The sequence below is a fragment of the Falco cherrug genome, chromosome 3, assembly GCF_023634085.1.
Source record: "Falco cherrug isolate bFalChe1 chromosome 3, bFalChe1.pri, whole genome shotgun sequence".
In the NCBI taxonomy this organism is placed as follows: domain Eukaryota; kingdom Metazoa; phylum Chordata; class Aves; order Falconiformes; family Falconidae; genus Falco; species Falco cherrug.
Window position 1 is genome coordinate 73,367,963 of NC_073699.1, and position 19,976 is coordinate 73,387,938.

The following is a 19,976-nucleotide window of genomic DNA, read 5'->3' on the forward strand; positions in this document are numbered from 1 at the left end:
ATTATATTCTTATTTGGTGGTCTAGACGAGACACCCTCTGATCTGTTTATGCCTTGTTGGCTACAATATCAGTTCACAAAGCCTGTAAATCCTGTTCTCTTTGCCCAAAAATCAAATGTCACTTTCATCTTGACATAGTACCCACTCCAGCATTTCAATCACGTGAATCCTTCCACTATAAAACCAGTTATGTCAGGTATCTTCCTGCTAATGTTCATTTCCAGTTTCTCTCAGTTATTAGTAAGTCTTCTCACAGTGTATGCACAGTTAACATTTTTGTTCTTTATATTTGCTTGTCACAGACTACCTAATTCACGAATTTCAGGTCCAAGTATCTGTACTGGTATGACTCCCTTGACCATTTTTTCTTCAGCTGCAAGTTAAGTATCTTCAGACCATGGAAACCCAGAAAACTGATTTTTCCCTCACCACCAAGAAAGAAATTGCATCTGCTGCAAGCCTTCTCCCATTCTGGGAGATGGTCTGATGCTACATGAAATATGTCACGCTGCCCAGCAGGCCAGTGACTCACTTCCTGCATCCTCCATCTTACTTTCTTACTGCTTTTGAAGATAGAAGTCACTGAGAAGGTCCTGCCCTGTTTCTGTCTCCAACTCCCTTTGGAAGTCTTGGAAGCCTCTAAAAGTATGTCATCTTACAGCCACGTCATTCCTGTCAGCGCTGACTGGGACTGGTCTAAACAGGCTTTGTCTATTCATATAAATGTCAGTGAGTAATGGACTGGAAAAAAAATATTGAAAACTGTTGATCTAGGCATAGTAATTTTAGTACTGCATATACATACGTAATTGTTTTTCTCTGTAAATGGGGAGTGGAAGAATACTGCAATGCTCCAGTTCAAACACAGCTATTGCTGTTGCAGTCAACTGCTAGCACCCTGACAGAACCGGGGGAGCTCCGCTATCCCTCTCTTCCCTCCCTCTCAAGGACTTTCACACCTCTCTCAGCTAAGTTTCTAGCACTGTCAAAATTTTATCTTTGTTACGAGTCTATACAGCATTCTCAAACGTTGCCAAAAACCTCACAGTTGCAAGCGTATATAGACAGCTGCACGATCCTAACCCTAGAGTTGCTCCAGACATCTTGACTGCTACATCTTTATATCAGGGTACGAGAACAATGCTCAGCTTCAAATTAATCTCCCAAACTAAAGGCTTTAAGAAAGCTAAATGAAATTAAAAGAACATCAGATTTAGAATTACCAACCCAGCACTACCACTGTGTAACTGCCCCCGTTTTCATACACAGGGAATAGGAGCGAAATCCCATCAGTCCTGGTGTTACCAACCAGCATGAATTTCCCCTTCCAGTAAATACTGTAACTTCCTATAACAAAAATTGAACACAGCTTTGAGTCTTTTATTTCAGCAGAGCTAGCAGGACATACTGCTTCCAATTCATTTTGCCCAACAAATATCCAATGATGACTGTTGTTCCTGGGTTTTTGTTCAAGCTGTAACAATCCTCCATCACCATGGTTCAGTCAAGACAGCACATACAGAGGTTCTAGTAGTTTATTTCTTCGAAGGAAGATTCATATACTGTCTCCTGTTGAAGTGAAAATCCAGGAAGTTCTAGCCCATGCTGAAGACCCAGAATGTTTAAATGAAAGGAGAACAGTGGCAGAATAAAAGAAAAGAAACGCAGCAAAATAGTTACCTAATGAGTTCAAAGAAATTAATTAAAAAAAAAAAAAAAAAAAAAAAAGGAATCCAGCACCAGACAGCAATCTGGATTGCAATTATTTATTATTTTTTTTTATATAAAGGAATACAAAGACTAAGAAATAAGCATTTTTCAATGACTTTTTTTTATTATTCAAAAAACCCAGCAAGTTCAGTTAGCACTTACAGCCCCAAATTCTCACATTGATGAAAATCCTATCAGGTAATTTATTAAAGACTTCTTGTATATTACTATCCCCCTCATGAGGTACATTTAGCACAGGGTATGGAAAACCAGGAAAACATTTTGCAGAGTTAATCTTTTGTGCCTCAACTGTGCCAAATATGCCCCATACCTAGGGACATCCAAGGAGCATCAGGCCAGGGAAATGGAAGGAACCCAGGAGAACACCGAATCACGCTGATCCAGTATAATGCCTAAAAAAAGGGCAGTAAGCATGGGAGGGGTTGTATTTGCAGCTAGGCAACAGGGAAGGAATAAAATCCACTTGGAAGACAGATTTCTTCATCTCTATCCTAGAATTTTATACGGCGTACTGTGCGCTGGACCGATACCTTCCTAGGACAATTTGTTCAGTCAATCTCTATATTTAAAAAATGTCCTTTCTTGTTTTGAACAGTGATGGCACAAAATGGAGGAAGGAGCCTTGAGATTTCCCAGTTTGCACTGCCAGCATCCCACTACTTTAAAGTTACCAATAAGCTTGAGTTGCAAGTTTTGGTTTTATGGGTGCTTCACACAGTGAGTGGCAAAGGGGAAAAGAAACATACGACTCTTAAATATAAAAGGAAGATGAATACTAAGGATGGGGGGACCTGCTGTTTCTTGATTTGGACCATGTGGAAAGCGTTTCTCTCTCTTTTTCAAAGTAAGCCCTAGGAGGCCATAACCAGATGAAGTACCATTCTAGGACTGAAGTCCTCTGATTTTTGCATTTCTGTGAGGCATCCAGCCCCTTCTCTGCTCAAGAAAAGCCCAAAGTCCACAGCCCGTTCCTCAGCAGGTAACCTGACCTCCTGCCAAAGGAAGCTGGAAGACATGCACTAGGACTCGGATGCTTGATGGAGGCCTTCACCCTCCAAACCTGAACCCAGACATTAATACGATTCCAGTGAGTTAAGAAGAAGAAAAGGAGATCAAGAAGAAAACACAGTAAGTAGATGGACTAAAAGGCCAACATAAGGGGAGCAAGATGCTGACACTGCTACATACAGTGTGTGCTTTTGAACTCAACATGTGTTTGCTTAGCAAGTACGCAACCCAGGCTAGCAGGTTTGCTGGTTTATGAGAAAACAGCTCAGTTACATGTAACTAGAAGCTCAAAACATCAACACATCCCTCTAAACAAGTGCAGAGTTGGAAGTCGTATGGAAAACAATATCCAATTTTAAGTTTCACTTACCCAATGCCACCTGACAATGAAATCTTGAAGTCCCAAAACTAAGAAAACCTCATGGACCATGGAGGTCAATAACAGTTTTGTCTGTGTTTGTAATAGCTGGCCCCTCATTAACTTACTAATTTAATTCAATCAACAGTCAAGAAGGCCAACCAGAAATGAACAGAAAATTCTTGCTGTGTTGCTGGAGCTCTTACAGTTCTTTCGTGCAGCCACCCATTTGTGATTTGTGGCTCCAGAAAGTGCTGCTTTCACTGCTGCTGCTAACAGTTGAATAGAAGCATTACTGAGTGCAGGAAAGGGAACTTGAGAGACTGTAAAACAAAGCTGTCTTCTCCCAGGTGCTGCAGGGATCACAGCCTAAGAGATCAGAGGAATTATTAAAACAAAAACACTGACCATAAGGAAAAAAAAATAGTTGTAAAGACAGTTCCCACTCTTCTGAATCACAAAATATTTCATTTATTCTAGTATCAATTCTAGTATCAATTTCATCAGTTCAGCCCACAGAGACAAAACTTCAAAGGTGCTCACAAAAACATTCTAACTACATGGGTTTAGAAAGACCTTCAAAGAAGCCACATATGCATCACTTACAGGCAGAAACCCTCCCCCCACCCCCTACCTAATCATATAAATAGGTATGCCAAAATGGCATAAGGTTATGAGGATTCACACAAAAAGCTGTACATTTTTAATAGAAAACATGAACAAAGGCAAAAATAATGAAATACATCCAAAACTAACTGAAACAGATGCCAAGACTTCTGAGGGGAAAAAGGCTGGCACTTTCATGCTTCTGCATGCCAGCATAACTCCAGCTGACACAGAAAGAAACTTTCCTTATGACCTGAAACCCTTTCAATCGGCGTTGTAATAACGGCGGTCAGTGACCAAATACATTGCTACATATGCTATTTGTCTGATTGGGTAAGGCGGATCTCACATACCACGGCAGAAAACATCTTGTACCTGGTGAAGCTTAAACCCTGTATTTTCAATAGGGCTTGTATGTGCTGACATGGCAAACTTATCAGGAAAGGAGTTCCCAGACAAAATGCAAGTGATACCTGAAAGACAATTCTTTTTGTATTAATACATCAGCTGCATATCATATCAATTAGATACAAAACCATTTTTGTTCATATAATTGTTTTTATATGAACTATTTAAATGTTTAAAATTTAATGAAATATACAGTTTCTTAGATTTATTTCTTCTAACTGTAATTTTGAAATTTGTCAAAAGAATTATTGCTAGGTCTGATCTTGCAAGTTTTACGCATGTTGAAAATCATTATAAAGTACATTGTGCACTCTGGGACACAGCCATATAGCTAGATCCATGTGAATCCAAATAGCTTTTCCCAGAGCATCACCTTTGAATATTGTTGCCTTACTTCTTTAAGAAAAATGAGAAAATCCCCATTTTACTCCAAACTCAGACTCAAGCATAATTAGAAACTCGTCAAGTGCCATGAGCATCTTAAATTGTCACAACATTTAACGTATAGCATTGTCAAGCATGTGCAATCCATATGCATCTAGATTGTTATTTGTGCAAAAACATGCAGACCTACTCTGCCTTCACGTGCAAATCCACAGCCTTCAGTGAGGGTTTTGTGGTAGTTATGGGAGAATCTGGCCGACATTTACCTTCTTTGTATTTAAGACAAGAATTATTAACTACTATCCGTTAAAAGGTCCAACTGCAGAATGTTTTAATAGAAAAATAAACATTTTAAGTTATTGGCAGATAACATTAGTGCAATTACTTTGACCGCCTTACTTTCATACAGCAGATTAAAATAATATATTGTCACTTGTGAAAAGAACCTAAGACACTTCAGAAGCAGTTATGTAGCTGCCAAACAAAGAGAAGAGGATCAGATTCTGTGGAATGATATAACCACCACACTGCACTTTACGTAGCTCTCAATGCTTAGTGCCTTTTAATGCTCCAGAAAACGAAACCCAAGGCTTGTAAACTAATTGCAGTTCTTTCCATACAAAAATATATCACTTATGTGATTTTCAAAAGGCTGACTAACTGCTGGCTAGAAAGAGCACATTTTCGTATTCAGCTATATCCTAGAAGACATCTGGATCAACTTCTTTCTTTGAAGAACCATTTTTGGTAGTCCGAATTGGTACACGGTCGTAACAATGGTGCTGGGTTACCACTGTAAGCATTTGACTCAGCTTGTACGCACTTCTGGGTTTGTAGATGAAACAAGGTACCATCCTGCAAAACACAGAAATAATTTTTGCTTTTCAGTTCTTAAAAATTACAGGCATATCACTGTGTTTTAAAAGTAACGGAAGACATTCGTAACAAATAAATATCACACATACCCTTCTCATGGGGCCATGCAGTGAAGTCAAAATGCCCAACTTGAGGATGTCTGAAATTCTGTCAGAAGATCCTGCTTTTAAACCTACACTAACAGTGCTTCAGAGTGATTGGTGTTTTGACATCTAAGCCTGTAAATGACGTGCCAACCTCACTCACTTTCATTGCATTTTGTTACTGCACCAGAACATGGGCAGAGAAAAGCAAAGCCAAGTACATGCATTACCCAAATTCACCAACGTATTGCACATCTTACAAGTAAAACGTAAATGTTGTTAGTTAAGTGTAGTTATTGAATACATTTTTAGGGAAAAAAATTCCCCTTTCTTCACAGGGTATATTTTTAGCGGAAAAGGCAAAAATATCTAAGCATGCCCTGGTGCCTGCAGATGTGTGTGGAGTTAGCTTGCTGGCTGGAGGGCAGCACAGCTGCCTCTGAGGTGTAGGGTCTGACAGGCCTCCACAGTCAAATTTCCCAAAGAACACATTTTGAGGCCTCAGGGTCTCCTACTACAGGAGTCTCCAAGAACATTTCATCTCCAGTTCCTGTCCCTCGCTCCAATTTGGGAGTGCTGTCAACTGGGATAGCGACCTGCAAAAAGGCGGCATAGCCAGCTGTGGAGAACTGCCCTGCTCCAGAACCATTCCTCTGGCCCAGGTGACATTCCCACCTGTAACCATTTCCAAAGCCTCCAGCAGCTTCAAAAGAAAAATGCCAACACCCTGTCTCAGAGCATAACCCTGACCCCTTTGCGAGCCTGCTCCTCCTGCTGTGTGGAGCGCTGCGCTAACTGTGCCTCGAGCTGCAGCCACTGATACCCAGCAGCTTGCCCATGGGCTTGCTCATGGGCTTAGCTCCTGAATTACTTTCTTGTTTCCATTGTGATAATTCAAATTTTTGAGTGAAGTAATCAATATCTGCCTCACTGATTTTTGACTCAGTGCCCGTAAGAACTTAATTCCTGCCAGGCTGCTGGGAAGGCTGTTCAAATCTTTGATTATGATATATCCATAAGGACAGCTTTTCCAGTGTCTGACACTTTTCTGCACAAAGCAAGAGAAATGTGGTACTGACACCTCACCCATCGCTTGCCTTGAAAGGTGGGGACCAGTGATTTTGATTTAATACAACAGAAGAAGGGGAACTGGAGCAGAGCAGTATGTTCAAATCACCCACAGGCACAAAGTGATCACAAGAAAGAAAGAAGATTTAAAATAATTCCTAAGGTATCAGATGCTAAAAGCTAATGATTAGGAATGCAGTGGAAATTTATGTATTCCAAACTTGTGCTTTCTTAATTATTTCCTGAAGTCACTGAGGGTCATTCAATATATGTCATCTTAGGGATTAATGCATATAACTTTGAAAAATTTTGTTAAAAGTCAGCATTAAAAATGAAACATCATTTATAAAGTCAGTTTTTTAAAAATTTTGTTTTACTTAGTAAATACCACTGTGAGCTTCAGTCTGGACTAGATCTAGTGAACGGACAGTTGTTTTCATATTTTTCTTTAGAATTTACTCTGCCACCTATCACTGATGGTAGTATCTAAGCATGAAATTTGTCAGCCACGGAGCCTGTAGAGTTTAGATGCATTATGCAGACACATTATGTAAATAAACCATTTTGATATATTATATGACCTTTTCCTTTAGCTAAATAATAACACTCCAGAACCTAAACAAGGCCATCATTTTTCATCCGATATTTTTTTCTCTCTGGCATCCAGGAACTCCTTCAGAGATTAAAAACTAGTAAACGCAGTCTTCTAAGATCACGTTATGTTTATTAAATATACTCCATATTTCTCAGTATTCCTCTCCTTTGGGAGTAGGCATTAAGGCTGAAGAAGAGAGGTACAGATTTGCCGACTGCCCACAGCCAGTAAGATGTGTCCTGTTGGGGCAGGAGTAGGGTGGAAGGTATTTTTTGACAGTGCATCAAATTACACAGCTGCACATTACACTGCAGAAAAGCTCAGGGAGCACTTCTGCTGCGCACAGGGAGGGTCATGAGAGATGGGTTTTGCAAAGCAGCAGCAGCAGCTGCTCAAAAGCAGGGAAGAGTGTAAAGTAATGGTGGTATGTGAAGTATCAGAGAGATATGGTGGTACAACACTGGGAAATAAAAGAAGTCAATGAAAGGAGAGCAGAAGCAGACCATAGCCATGAGACTGGCTGGGGAAGGCATATATGAAGGCACATCAGTTCTCAGGAGAAGACAGTAGGGTGAGATGTGAGAGAGAACCAAGCAGCCCACAGAAAGTGCTAGATGGGGACAGGGCAAAGACAGACCTCTGCCAATCTTCCCAACTCCTTTGAGATTAAGGAGGGCACTTTCCTTCCTCTTGTCTTTCCGTACTTTGACTGGCATACTCTTCACCTGTGCACTGCTGCTACCCTGGTTCTGTGTTCAGATATTAAAAGCCAAGATAACATATTTCTCCCAGAGATCTATTCAATGTAGCCTACACGATGTGCCAGCAGTAAGATAAAAAGAAAAAAAAACCCACCCTCAACAATTCTCCTTCCATCCACTCCCCAAAATACCAAACCCAAAACCAAGCAGACACACTTACCTCTCTCAAAACAAATTTCTGATTTTCAGGAATACTGTGGACATTTTCTTGACACAAGTACATTGTCAAGTAGTCTGTCCCTGAATCGACTGCTGCACAGACTTCTGGCTGTCGAGTGTTGTAACGTATTTCATTATGGGATGTGTACTCGAAAAACTACAAATCCAAGAGAAGAAACAAAGGACAACAGTCACTTCATATGTACACAGGAAAGTACTTAGAGGACACACTAAGATAATTAAGTTCACATATTGAAGTTGCTGTTGTGGAGAGAAATTCTTCCAGAAGTATTCCAGGAGCCTTAACTTCTGCCGTTTGCTCAGCGTTTTACAGAAAATCAATCTCATCACAGCACTGCTTTACTCTAGTAGCACTTAAAATGTATGAAGTGCTGAATAAATGCCCTGGAAAACAGACATTCCAGCATTAAAGAACTTAAAAAAATCTGACTATAAAATTCTACTTTCACATTCTAGATCACCCTTAAAAATAGGATGGAAAACAGTTTATAGTCTGACATCATGCCTTCTTAATTCAGTTGTCACAAAACAATGTTAGTTTTAATTAAAGAGTAGCTCTCTGCATAGTTTCAAGTGCAGTTTTTGTCAAGGTTCATTTCCAGTTACAAAGTATTCAAGATGCATGGTGATGAACATTTTATAATATAACATTTTAAGACATTATTTGAGGCAAATCAGCTACAGCTGCCTTTAAACATGAACAGAATAAAGACAATTTACTAGCTTTGCTTGTTGTACAGTATTCTACAGAGGTGTTCTGAGCATGCTCTAAAACATCTTGGCTTCTGTAGCAATTATGGTTGAAGACTTCCTTAAAATTTGTATATTTATCATGGACATTTGCCAAATTTTGGACTTCATTAAAGAGCAGCAGAGCCTGAAAGTTGTTTGTATTTAGCACACTTGTAAATAATTTAGATTACTATAGTGCATGGATGTGTGTTTAGATCCAATTCAGATTATTCTCAGTAGAGCAGAGGAAGGTTTTTATACACATCAGAAAATTGCTTGTTACCAATAGTATAGCTGCATTAGTGGAAACCAATACAAGGATGAGGGACAGAAGTTTTGTTTCACCCCTGGAGAAAGAGACTGTAAGGTTTTATGAAGGGAGCTGTACCAATTCAGAAGTGTTGTATATACTTGAACTTGCCACAAAACCACCCTTAACGACCATCAAGGCTAATTACCCTTGAAAGGTAAACTGGAAGCAGAGTTTTAATGTAAACAGGACCATGTGATTACAAAGTCTGTAGTCACCCATTTCCAGGTTGTAAGAGCCCTGATCTAGACTACACTGATAGCAGTTGATTCATGAAATCTGCCTCTCCTTTTATCACACTCAGGAATTTCTCTGCCGAGGTGGTCACTGCAGCTGTACACAGACCAGTGCTTCCCCCTGTAGTGCTTCATGGCTATATTTTTTTTTTTGCCCCACCAGTGATGCAAGTGACTGACCCCCCCCCCACAATTAACCTGTTTGCCACCATTCATTAGTGGTAAGCCCCAAAGGGAAGTGAGAGTTTTTTGAGAAAGCAACTTCAAGTTTTGAAGTCTACCTGCTGACATTAACACCCAGGAGACTCTCCTTTCCCCTTGAAACCTATTGCTGGGGCCTGCTCCTATGATGCAGGCTGTGCTACCTTTATGCCATTTGCTTTATGCCAGAAATGTCTCATCATCATCAGTTGTAATAATATTGCCCATTTATTAAAATATTATTATTAACTCTTAACAGACAGAGGCTGTTCCCTGGCCTTCAGGCTTTAGTTCCCAGGTTCAGCACCTGGCTGGCACACGGAACGCCGGCTGCTTTGGGCACCACAGTGAGCTATAAGGGCACTCATTTTAAGCCTATGACTCGTCAATAAAGAAAAAACTTCACTCCTACTCGTTTGTGTCTGGGTGGACACATTTTTACAGCTGCCACTTTTACAAGACCACACTTAGAGCCTTGGTCATTAATGGATTCATTAGATATAACAACTCTTTTTAGCCACGTATTCAGTATCAGTTAAAGCCTGCAAGCTGCTGATTGTACTAGGTGCACCAAGAGTAGATGGAACAGCTACCTAGATCAGAGTGCTCCTTACTACTGTCATCTTTCCCAAATGGCCTCTCAAGGACTTGCACCAGATTTTGGAGAAGAGCAAACAAAATGGTTGACTTCTGGATAACATTAAGGATTGGGGTTATACTATTAGCAACCAAGCATTCCTGCCTCCTTGCCCAATGAACATTACACAGTTCTTTACCCTATACTGCTTCAAATGGAATAAATACCTCAGACTTTGGGCTTTTTCAAGCTCCAGTAATACACAAGATAAATCTTTTCCACCTCAAAAGGTGAAGTGTTTTTTAGGGCTCTTTCCTTGCCCAGTGGGTTCTGTGGGCAAAAAGGAAGCATTTTCAAACTGATCCACGCACTCTCATCCCTCTCTGTGACTGACCATTGTTATTCTGCACACAGAAGGAAGTCTGCACTTGACAGGCAGAAGCAGCAGAGAGGTTACCTGGTCTGATACCCCTTTCGCAGAAAACCCAGGAGCTTTGCTAAGCTCTTTGTTTGCCTCTCCATATTTTATTCAAATTATCAGATGCAAATGGGAATACTGGGGGGGTACTGTCAAAGCCGGCTGTTGAGTGGTTTCCCGTCCTCTTACCACATCGGGTTGGCTCCCTGCCACCATGCGCTTGGTGTGCGTCCCAGCCACACCAAGAAGGGCAAGGGGCTGTATTCGTACTGAATTTTAAAGCCTTTCATTCTTGTCTGCTGGGGCAGGCACTTCCACAAAACATCAGCAGCCTGTGGCGCAAGCACCAAGTAGCCAGTGCTTTGATTTTCTGCCTCTCTTCCATACACACTGAGCTCCTTCTTTCACCACAGCTGTATCCTCACCTTCTTGTTATAATGAACACACTAATTTTAAACAACCCACAGATACCTTTCTTACTGGTTACACAAAAGCAACTCAAAGGGTCTAAAGCGAACCCTCTTACTTAGGTCATGGATTCAAGGAAAAAATAGCAACAAATTACCAGGGACCTTAGTTTCACGAGACCGGTTTTACTTACTCGGACATAAATGGAAGCAGGTGCTGGACTTCATAAATAATCAAGAGCACAGAACTCTCCTCTTGGCACAGTGCACACAGATATTCAGAGGTCACTTTAAGTGGAGAATTGCTTCCAGTGAAAAGAGCTTTTGCAGTTGTCCCCTTCATAAACAGACACCTGCCACTAGCATATCATGCCGAAGGATAGGTGCACTGGAGTGTGAGGCACATATGGCCGACCAAGTTAATCTTCATTAATGTTAAATCCTTTTTTTTTTTTTAGAATAACTTTATTCACCACAGTACAGCTCAGTAAACTTCATTCCTTTATACCATGAGACAGTGTGAATGTCCAGCAGGGAGTACTATGTGAGGAAGAAAATGTTCAGTGGTAGAAAAAACTGCAACTAGAGGAAGGGATGAGAAGGAGAAGATTTGAGGATTAAAAATGAGAGCTACCCAGGAAAGAAGAAAAGCATGTGCAAAGGAGCAAAATGTGACCTAGTGTGGGTAAGAACTGGTGGGAGGAATAAGCGAGGGAAGAGACAGAGCAAGGCATTAGAGAAAGACTGGGAGCCAGCCAGCATAGAAAATAAAGTGTTAAACAGCATGGAGGGAGGAAACTGGACCCGTCTGTGACATGTGGTGCAGGGCAGGGGACTGGAGCAAAGCTTTGTAATGAGGGTTTGCTGCTAAAGCTGTATATAGGTAATGAGCGGAGTGATGAGAGCCCACTGGAGGAGAGCTGGCAGAAGAATTTGGGATTAGGATGGCAGATTCCCTTCCAAGGGCAAAACAGCAGTTAAGGGCTGCCTGTTGTCAGCAAATATGTGTGAAACTGTGGTGAATTGCCTTGCTCTCCTTAGCACTGATACAGCTAGAGGATGACCAACCTTGTCACCATCAGTTCCATCAGCTGGCAGCAGTGGATGTACATGTGGGAGATCTGACTGTTTCGGTCCTGCCACTGTCATCTGCCGACTGGGCTAAGGAATGCACACCGCCAGGAGCAGCCTGTTACCTTTTAAGAACTACTGTCAACAGGGCAGGGGGGCGGGAATGAAATTGAGAGAAATGTCCTGCTGGTAGGTTTCATGGCTATTTGTGAGCCACAAAAAGGAGGTGCAAGTTCAGCAGTCCTGACTTCCATTTCCCATCTCACTTGTGCTTCTACATCTTGTCTTATTTTAGCCTCCCTCTGTTCCCCCACCCACAGTTCTCCCTGCTGTTCACTTCTCTTGCAACTAGTACCTGTCATTCCTACTGATGCCCACTTGCCAGCTGCTCTCTCCACTCCCACATTCAGTCCCCCTGCCCCTTTCCACTAAAGAGGTGTCCAGCGATACTGCGCGTCACAATCCCTCCCTGCAGCTCCTAACTAACCCTTCCTCTGTCACACATGCCCTGCTGCCCTACCTCTGTCCAAGAATTCTGCTCCCTGTCACCTTGGCCCCCTCTCCTTGGCTCCTGTCAGCCCTCCCATGCCTTTTTGCCCATTTCACTAACAGTGTTTTGCCCATTTCCAGTGCTTGGCCTTCCCTCCTCAGGCTCTGCAACTCTCTTGTGTCATCTCGTATTTTCTCCGATCCGTTTATCCCGCAGCCAGGTGGTTTCTCCGTTCTCCTTCCTCCCGCTGCCCCAGATGCCAGCAGAGGGAGCACGAACCGCGCAGCTCCGAGCGCCGCTGCCCCCAGCCCGGTGCCCGCTGCCGCCGGGACCCACCATCAGCAGAGGCACAAGGGCATGAATATCCCGTGATGTGGTATCTTTGCAGTCAATTCAGTTAGTCTCTTAGTGCTAGCTAAACAAAGGATAATGCCATCTCATGATAATTCATCTCTGAGTTGTATTTCTCTTTTGCTTTCAGCTTTTATCCTATCTCTTTTATTTTTTCTTGCTGGAAGGGATAAAATTTAAATAAACGTTTTGCTCAGAGAAATACAAAAAGATTCAACCCCTCTCCTCACTGTAATCTGTCATACAAGGGAAAAAAATATCTATAAATACCTTTTTTGTGTAAGCATGCAATCCTATGCATGAAATACTTCTTAATCTACAAATGCAATCAACTCTTCTTCATCAGGAAGTGGCTTAACTAGGTTATCTGATTATTAACTTATCTTCAGTGTAAGTGTATAGAAGTATGCTTAACTTGGGTGTGGAGCTGAACTGAGGGAGTCAAATGGGTGGCTGTGGTGTGGCTTAATATGCTTGACATACATCTGTCAGCACTGAGATCCTTTGGCTTTCATGATCCAAGATTCTCCTCCTGCCCCAAACCTTCCCCCCACCCCCCACCCCCCACTCCCCGCCCCAGCATCATGGCCTCTGGGACAGAAACACCAGGAAAGTTAAGACATAAACGAGCCAGAAATAATACATACTACTTAACAATAGTTCTAATAGTTAAGGCAATAAACTTGCTATCAGAAACAAATCCACTTCTTTTTAAGATACGAAGCACAGTGCTCAGGTGGTTGTTTTCCTTTTTTCATTTAAAATGCAATTCATATTATAAGCTTTCTCCTCAATACAGACTTGTTTTTTACTCCCTGAGTTTTTACACCTTTTTAAAGCAGGGTTCAGAAAGATAATGCTTATCTGCCACATCTCTGATTCTCTTCCAAACCTGTTTTTCCTTTCCTGTCTGAATGTTTGGATTAATTTAAAAAATCCCAAACAAACAGTCAAGCCACCCAAACTGTCACAGGGCTATGGACTTACTCTCAACGAGACCCTACCTATTCTTCCACCCCTCCCCACTAGGAGCATGCCATATAGTCTAATCTGGGTTAGAAAACAAAAATCAGGCTAGATAGGTAAGTATATGTTACATGCTACCCATCAAGCACTAAGCCTCAGTTCTAGGTGGCCACTCAAAACCATGTGAAACAGCCACTGTAGTTTGCCACACAGCGCCCCACAACACTTTTACCACAGCATTATGCAGAGAGCTTTACGGGTATCATACCTAACCCCTGCTGCACATAGTTTTGATCAGTATGGAGAGGAGACACCAGCAAGCATTTTCAGCTTCAGAAGTTAAATCAAGACAGCAAGAATCAAAGTGTTAGAATGGATCCCTGCTTTCCAGGGTTCTGGAGCCCACGCCCAGGAGGCATTTCTGTACAGTGGAGTACAGGAGAAACTGTACTCCAAAATGCCATCTAAAACCTCTTGTGCAGTTAGACAAGCACCAAAAGGAAGAGGTATCATGAAAGACACATGAAGAACTAGGTGAGGTTTGCAATTCTATTAAGGGCTTTGAAGACATGGACAAAAAGCTCAAAGATGTGCTGGTCTGCCCAAACTAGACTATAAGCACTATAGCTGCTAATGAGCTCTGTGGAAAGGTGTACTTAGGGTATGCATGAGTTCCCTGGTCTGGGTAGACACATCATCAGAACGAAGGAAGTCTGACCTTAAGATACATCAAAATTAAAAGCATTCAGTGCAAGATTCAACATTAGACCTAAGGTCAACTCACTGTGGCAACATACTCTCTCAGCCCTACTGCAATGCTTTTACTGTACTTTTTTAGATTACAACCATCGTGTTAGTCAAAATGAAAATAAAACATGAATCTTACCTGATTTTGTCCCATGCCATGACATGGGTACAGTATGACCCTGTGTCCAGTTACTTGATGTTCATTTGTAGGGTTATAATCAAAACAAAAGTTTGCCATTCCTCTATTCTTCAGCTAATCAAAACAAAAGAATGTTTAAAGTATTAAACTAAAGTAAGGAAGATATTCTGTAGTCACTTTACACCCATGCTGCTGGGCTGTGAGGTTTGTATCTCAGAGCTTGTACATACTAACCAAAATGGAATAGATCAAATGGAACCAATGGCAACATCTCTGACTAACGGGAAATAAAACTGTTGGGATCGTCTTGACTTTGGGTGTTGAAGCAGCCAGACACGATGACTTCCCCCAGGAATGACACCATGTTCTAGTGTATTTTCACATGAAGCAGGCAGGAACTATGAAAAGCTGTGCTGAAACTCAACAAGCCAGTAACTCATGCAGAACAGCTCCCACCCCCCCAGGATCTACTTGTTCAATTTTCTTATGAAAAGACTCAGTTTGTCAGATGGGAGACGTTAGAAATATTTGTTCTCAAAAGGACTCCAGTACTCTCTTGAGGTTGAACAAGCAGACAGATTTTAAGACCAGATATCATGAAAGTGGGTAAGATGTAACTTTGGAAAGAGACATTAAAGTGTGATATAAAACGTTCTTTACTATTGTTGCTGATCTCTGACACAGCAAGTGTGTAACTTTTAGATTAGATTTGAAAATATTGTGACCTGGTTTTAAAAACATCAGGCTAATTAGCAAGGATTTGTCCTTAACAGAAGGCAAAAGTAACTGAAAATAGGTTAAACAATGCTATAATAATTACTGACTCCTAGTATTAGCCATTTAACAATATTAAAAATTACAGAGTGAAACAGGTTCTGTAAACACAGATTTGAGCTGAATGACCGTGTTACTGAGTATAATTGTATCACAGACAAAAAGAGTAAGCAGAGTAAATCTCAGAAGAGTTAGCTCAGCAAGGTGTAATTTCACCCCTCTTCCCTAGTCGTGATAAATGTATCCTCAATTCTTAACTTGGAGAATGAATGTGCACAAAGGGATTGCAGAAGGCTAAAACCAACCAAACACGACAAACCCTGCAGGACCCTAACCCACCACAGAACAAACCACACAAGTTGGAAAATTAAATACCGGTGTTCTATATACATTTTGCTTTCCCAATGTCTACTTTTATTGCTACCCGATGTCTTCTTTCCACTGCCTTGCGCACGCTCCCACTGACCGACAGCCAAGCTCTCAGAACCTTGCATGCCTGGGCTGCCCGCCCAAGGCAACAGCGATGCCTTGGGCAGGAGGATGGAGAAGACGACCGAGCCGCCAGCCTGGGGCCCCTTGCAGGGCTGCCGGGGGCTGTGAGGCTCTCCTGTCAGAGCCAAACATATAAACAGATTACTGAAACCCTATCTTTACAGGCTTTGCCTCTTCATTCCTCTCTGAACATGTTTCCACTATGCATTTGGTGTAATTTTTCAGTACAGGATAAACTAACATCTGAATTCGGCGTATGGTAAAATTCATCCTTAGTTTTAGTGCTCAAGTTTACCAGAAAACCCCTGGGAACCCTTTCTACAGAAAGCGCTGCTTGTTTTATGGGAACACACTAGACCATTGCACCCCTCCTCAAACTGTCAAAAGAAGTCTTTTTTTTTTTTTTTTTTAACTTTATAGCACTAGGCAAGAATTACACTTAGAAAAACAGGAAATAAAAGTGTCTTCTACAGATGATTTTTAACACTACCATGGAACTACATAAACCAAACAATAAGCTTCTCATATTTCTACATGCTACATCAAGAAACGTCAACTTAAAGTCATAACCACTTAAGAACAGTAATTGTATCTCTAAAAACATACATTGGTTTTGGTGGTTGTCAGCGGCTGTCCTCAGGCTCAGAGGGTCTCTCATTCATACGTTCAGTAACGTACGACTTTGCCTGACTGTCTACCGGCCCCAAGGGAAGATAAACACAGCAAAGCCCTTATCTGTGGTGCCCTTCCAGACAACCCAACGTCTTCGCTGCCGCTCCAAGCATGCATTCTTCACTGTCAGCCCCCAGCATGTGCTTGAGCACATGGCCTGGAATTTTAAATAGCCTATTTTTAAATGCTATGCACCACCACCAACAGAACTATGGTAACTCTCTGATGCGTGCTACTCAATGCCCAAATACAGACAACAAAATCTGTGTAGAAGATTACCAAGCTAAGCTTCATTTCAGGTGGCTTAAAAGCGAGCCTGTACTCCCAGGATGCTACCACATGTATTCTCTCATTTTTCTCTCTCATGCAGAAATGCTTGTGATACGTGCAGACATATGCCTAAACACACACGGTCTGTATTTCAACCTGGTTCTTTTAGTTTCTTTTATCAGACATCAGTAGATGCTAGACATTAGTAGATGCTCTTTTATACCCACACTTCATCAGGAAGCCTAATAGGTATTCAAGACCTGCTTTGCGGGAATAGTGCATACTCTAAGCTGTTAAATGACCTGATCTGAAATGACAAAGATTTGGAAATAATCACATTTGAAAATCTGATTGCAGAATCATTTATGGTAAAGAGAAAAAAAAAATATCTGCCCTCCATTCCAAGGTACAAAAAAGTATGAGAAAATATGTGAAAATAATGCTCTTGTTAAATGAGAATACACAGTTCAAGTTCCTTTTACGTGCTACAGCTCTATCAAAACAGCAATCATCCATTCATTTCTGAAGCTATCTTTGTTCCCACATCTACCATAAACAAGTCATGCAATAAGAACAAAATTTTCTCTGTGACTTACCTTGATTCTCTTGCAGAATGCTGCATTAGAGAAACAGAAGCAAGAAAAAATGTTGATCACCTTGCCATTAAAACACATCGTTCAGTCAGTTCTAAGAAATTCTGCCCATGCAGGATTACTGGCTGCTTCTTTGCCTCCTATTGAAATGCTGCGGTTGTACTCTACAATTCCATTTAGTTACCACTCTGTTTGGAGGCTGGGACAGGTAGTAAACAGCAACTACTGAGACATTCACCTCAGACCTCTATCCCTTACTGCTTGGAGAAATTTAAATCTGTTGTTTCCTGACATCTGGACACTTGCATATAACAACACAATACAGATGGCATTCTGCAAATCATTATTAGGTTTTGGGTTTTTTTTAAATAAAATCCATTTCATATAACTGTAAGCAAATCATCAACAACAGATTTTTGACATTAAAACTTCATTACATTAGTTGATAAATACGGGCAGTGGAGTACAGCCAATCTTCCTCTTCATCCACAAAATAGATCAGAATCCTCTTTACTCTGCCTCAGTGGCACTGGTGCTGATGCATTGTGGTACTGTGGGACACAGTTATGAATTTTCAGCAAGCCAACAGCTTCATGGTACTGACCAGGTATAATTTTTTACCTCAAAAGTAATCTGAGCAGTCAAAAGGAATGATTTTACTGAGTGTATGCTATTTTCGTATCACCCTTTTTGGAAAAAAAATAAATATCCTCTGATTTCTGTTATCTTCTTAAGCTATCGTGGTTTAACCCCAGCTGGCAACTAAGTACCATGCATCCACTTGCTTACTCCCCCGCACTCCCAGAGGGATGGGGAGGGGATCTGCGAGAAAGGTAAGACTCGTGGGTTGAGACAAGAACAATTAAATAATTAAAATAAAATAATAACAACAACAATTATGACGAGAAGGAGAGAGACAGGGACAGAGGCATAAAATCCAAAAGGGAAAAAAAAAACCCAAGTGACGCACAATACAACTGCTCACCACCCACTGACTGATGCCCAGCCAGTCCCAGAGCAGTGATCAACAGTCCTGGGTAATTCTCCCCTGTTGATATACCCAGCATGTCATTCTATGGTATGGAATACCCCTTTGGATAGTTTGGGTCAGCTGTCCTGGCTGTGTCCCCTCCCAATTTCTGATGCCCCTCCAGGCTTCTCCCTGGCAGGGCCTGGGAAATTGAGAAGTCCTTAACTTAGTATAAACACTACTTAGTAACAACTAAAAACATCCATGTGTTATCAACATTTTTCTCATACTAAATCCAACACACAGCACTGCACCAGCTACTGAGAAGAAGATTAACTCTGCCCCAGCTGAGTAAGTGCAACGCTAAAATGGGTATACGATGCTGATGACTAAGATCCTTAGAAGGAATCAATTATGAGATACTGCTGTTGGAATTCAGTTGTTCACCCTAGCAAGTCCAGATCTCCCTGGGAGGCTCATGAACATACAAGCACATCTCAAGCCATGGTGTGTTTGTTCACTTGTATCAAACACTTGAATTTCTCCTGCTTCCTTTAAAAAAAAAGTCTCTCAAGACTTTTTCAGAGGCTGTACAGCCAACAGAGTGGTGCATATTTTCCTGTGTTCGGCATCAGATCACCAGGTCTAGTCAGCTATAATCTTGGGTACCAATTCAACTCAAGTGGCAGCTCTACAAATTGTGTTACAATGCAGTTTTAGAGGTATACCCTAGAGGCGGCTGTTTTGGAGCCTGATACCTCTGACAACTTGTAACACCAGACATGCAATAGCCTTTTTGATGGCATATCTTAAGCCACGTAGCTAAGATCTCTGCTTCTCTAAGCCTCTCTCTATACATCATGTGTTATTTAGGTAATTTACAAAATGTTCTCTTTCATGTCAAAGCTATACAAAATTACTCATAGTTTTAAAGGCTTAAAATCTTTCTTCTCGAGTTTGTTTGGGTTTTTTAAGGTTATATCTGGTCTAAATTAAAAAGAAAATTATGTCTATGCATTCGGAAATTCATTGAGGATGAGATGGTCTCAGGGCAAAATGCGGAAGGAAGCTGCCAATAGAAAAATTCAAGTTTTCGATCTTCCAACTAATTCAGTCAGTCACAGATGCCTTTAAGGATAGGTGGTGAAACGAGCCATTGGCTAGATCGTCACAACAGACATGTATCAGCTTAGTTGCTTCACATTCAGCTGGAAGAAAGATCAGCTACAAACCGTTTGAAAAGAACAAAGAAAAACTTCTTGTATCAAAACACAATATGGTCTCACTGCCAAGTGATCAAACATAGAAAAGGAGAGAGAAAATCCTGACTTTTGTGTCGACACTGTCTTTTAAAAGCAATTTGGATGCCAAGTTCAAAGCCAAATTCACTGACTGACCATAATCTTTATCCGCAGATATGCACCCTGAACGCCAGCAATACCTACTACACCCTTGAGGGGAAAGGAACCCTGACTACCCCTGTGCTTTGCAGCCACGCATTT

At 41.3% G+C, this 19,976-nt stretch overlaps 1 protein-coding gene across 1 annotated transcript in view; it reads right to left on the reverse strand.

The window, feature by feature from the left end:
* Positions 1 to 3,545: 3,545 nt before the first annotated feature.
* Positions 3,546 to 19,976, reverse strand: part of GALNT12 (polypeptide N-acetylgalactosaminyltransferase 12) — a 49,957-nt gene continuing 33,526 nt past the window's right edge. Inside the window, exons 8-10 of the mRNA XM_055705634.1 lie at positions 14,704 to 14,817; positions 8,039 to 8,194; positions 3,546 to 5,350 (exon numbers count right to left, since the gene is read on the reverse strand). Coding sequence (XP_055561609.1) covers positions 5,213 to 5,350; positions 8,039 to 8,194; positions 14,704 to 14,817 — 408 coding nt within the window. The 3' untranslated portion in view covers positions 3,546 to 5,212. The remainder of the gene's footprint in view (positions 5,351 to 8,038; positions 8,195 to 14,703; positions 14,818 to 19,976) is intronic.